The 2,313-nt window shown below is 37.9% G+C and overlaps 1 protein-coding gene across 1 annotated transcript in view; it reads right to left on the minus strand.

The window, feature by feature from the left end:
* Nucleotides 1–2,313, minus strand: part of LOC102199648 (copine-8-like) — an 84,717-nt gene that overhangs the window by 32,315 nt on the left and 50,089 nt on the right. The window contains exon 6 of the mRNA XM_005731534.1: nucleotides 1,185–1,261. Within this exon, the coding sequence (XP_005731591.1) occupies nucleotides 1,185–1,261 (77 nt within the window). The remainder of the gene's footprint in view (nucleotides 1–1,184; nucleotides 1,262–2,313) is intronic.

Here is a 2,313-nt window from a genome sequence, read left to right on the forward strand (position 1 = left end):
ATTCTGCAGATCATCACCAGAGCAAAAAATGTTTGTATCGTCAGCAAAGAGAACCATTTTTAATACTTTGGACACTTTACATTATGTGATTAATAATAATATAAATACCTCAAGTAGCTAAAACCTTTGCATAGTTCTGTATCTTCCAAAGTTGTTTTCACCTGTAATTTGAACCAATTCACAGGTTTGATCAGTTGTGAACAAATTTATGCCTATGAGATAAATAAACCTGAATCTGCTGATCTACTGGTGAATAATGAATCCTACTACAACTAGTACGATTAAAAAGCTGGGAACCTTGACAATTAGTCATTACTTCAAAATACAATGTTTTCAAACCAGACTTGTTAGTACTTTTTGAAATTGATGATTGAATTGTGATTGTGTAATGTCAAACCTTGTGTGATGATAATTGTAATTCTGTTCAGTATGGAAGGCATGTTGGCAGTTAGGCTAACAGCTCGGTTCTTCCTCTGAATGTACTACTCCACTGTTTATGTTTATTTTTGTCAGTACTAGCTGATACTGGAGAGAAACTGTCAAAAATGCTAGCAGGGGACAGACTTCCTGTGCACTAGAGGATGCTTCCAAGCTAACATAAACACCCCATCGAGCGTAAATCTGACATGAACTGCTACAGGTCTAATCACTGCTTTTTTTCCTGCTATAATTAGCGACCGAGAAGATGAAATCACAGATTCATTCATTTTAAAATATCTCTGATGAGATTCTTTAAGTCTTAAGTTCAGTTAAGGCTTCTACAAAAAGGATGTGTGAGCTCATCACTGACACATTCACTTTGGGTGAACTGTCCTTTTTCAATATTTGATTTTTACCATCTCAGCATGTTTGCAGTCTGTCATTAGCTCTACTGCTGTTAAAGTGTTCATCTCATTTGGCTGTTGGAGGCAGCGTAGGCTTTCATCAACATCATTACTCATTTTCATGCCGCTGCTTCACTTCGAAGACAAACAATGGCAATCTTAAAATCACATGCCGCTTTTCAGTTCACGCCTACATGATCTAAAATTTTAACAGCTTCTTTGAGCTACCTATTGACTCCTAGATTAGAGTAATGTAATACAAATATTTTTGCCCATCACTTTAAAATGGCAAAAATCATATTCCAAGAGTGTGCTGACTGTTGGTCATTGTGCGTGCATTGTGTGGTGTGTGCCACTTACGTCAAAGGTTTTTCTAAGCGGCTTCCCAGGGAGCCGACAATTTCACCCAGTGTGCAGAAGGCCTGGCCCAGGAAGTCCTGCATTAAACAAGGGAAAAGAAGGTTTATGAGTTAAAGAGGAACATTCATTACAATTTTCTTTATACATCTTTTGCATTTGTTCCTTTTCCTAAATCTGTCCTTAAAGACGGTTTAATATTAATTCAAGACATTTAATTATTAATTTGTGATTTTATAGGCTAAAATACAACATATTCTCTTATATTTTTTAGCTTGCAAAATCCAGTGATTTCAGTCTTCATTATAGGATTTTGTACCATTTTACCCTGCCACTTATCATTGCAATATCTTTTTCAGCTGCAACAAACAAGGCTGAGCCGATTATGTGACTGGCTGTGGCTTCAGCATGACTGAACAAACAGCCATCATACAGAGATACCACACAGCAGCGCCACGTGGAAAACAGAAAACAAAAAGCAATAGGTAAAACAAAATAATTAAGTAACAAAGTAAACAAAGTTGCATTTGCACCTGCATTGGAAATATCTCATTTGAAGCTGTTTCTCCAGCAGATTTAAAGTGAAGGGTAAAAAGAAACACATCACTCAAATTAAATGTCACATTCCCTTCTCCATCCACATTTATTTTGCACACTGACATCTAAGCCCACCGTGCAAAGAGACTAGTGTCCTTGTTGATCACTGCAGGGTGACCACATGAGAGGAGTCAGTGTAGAGATGAGGAGCCCTTGGCCAGCAAAACAGAGAATTCTTGCATAAAAAGTGGACTGCTCATGCACTGATACTAAGTCCTCCCCTACGAGACTGAGAATGCACGCGTATAAAAGTGCTTGACAAATGAGCCGTGTTGAGTCCAGTGGGCAGAAAGCTGCTCCAAAGATATATTATACTGATATATATCAGTATATTTCTCCCCCAGCCGAGGTCTCAAAACAAAAAGGGATGACAAAAACACTCTGGCCTTTCCTTAACATGTGTGCTACTAGCGAGGAGCCCTAGCCTGCTGCACCATTGAAAGTCTAAGGCTAGGAGTTGTGGTGCTATAGATTCACTGTACAGAGAGAAAAGGTTTGAGGGGTTTCTCTAATAAAAAAAATTATATATATATAT

This window comes from Pundamilia nyererei, unplaced genomic scaffold, assembly GCF_000239375.1.
Source record: "Pundamilia nyererei isolate P.nyererei 1_Seehausen unplaced genomic scaffold, PunNye1.0 scaffold00043, whole genome shotgun sequence".
Lineage (NCBI taxonomy): Eukaryota > Metazoa > Chordata > Actinopteri > Cichliformes > Cichlidae > Pundamilia > Pundamilia nyererei.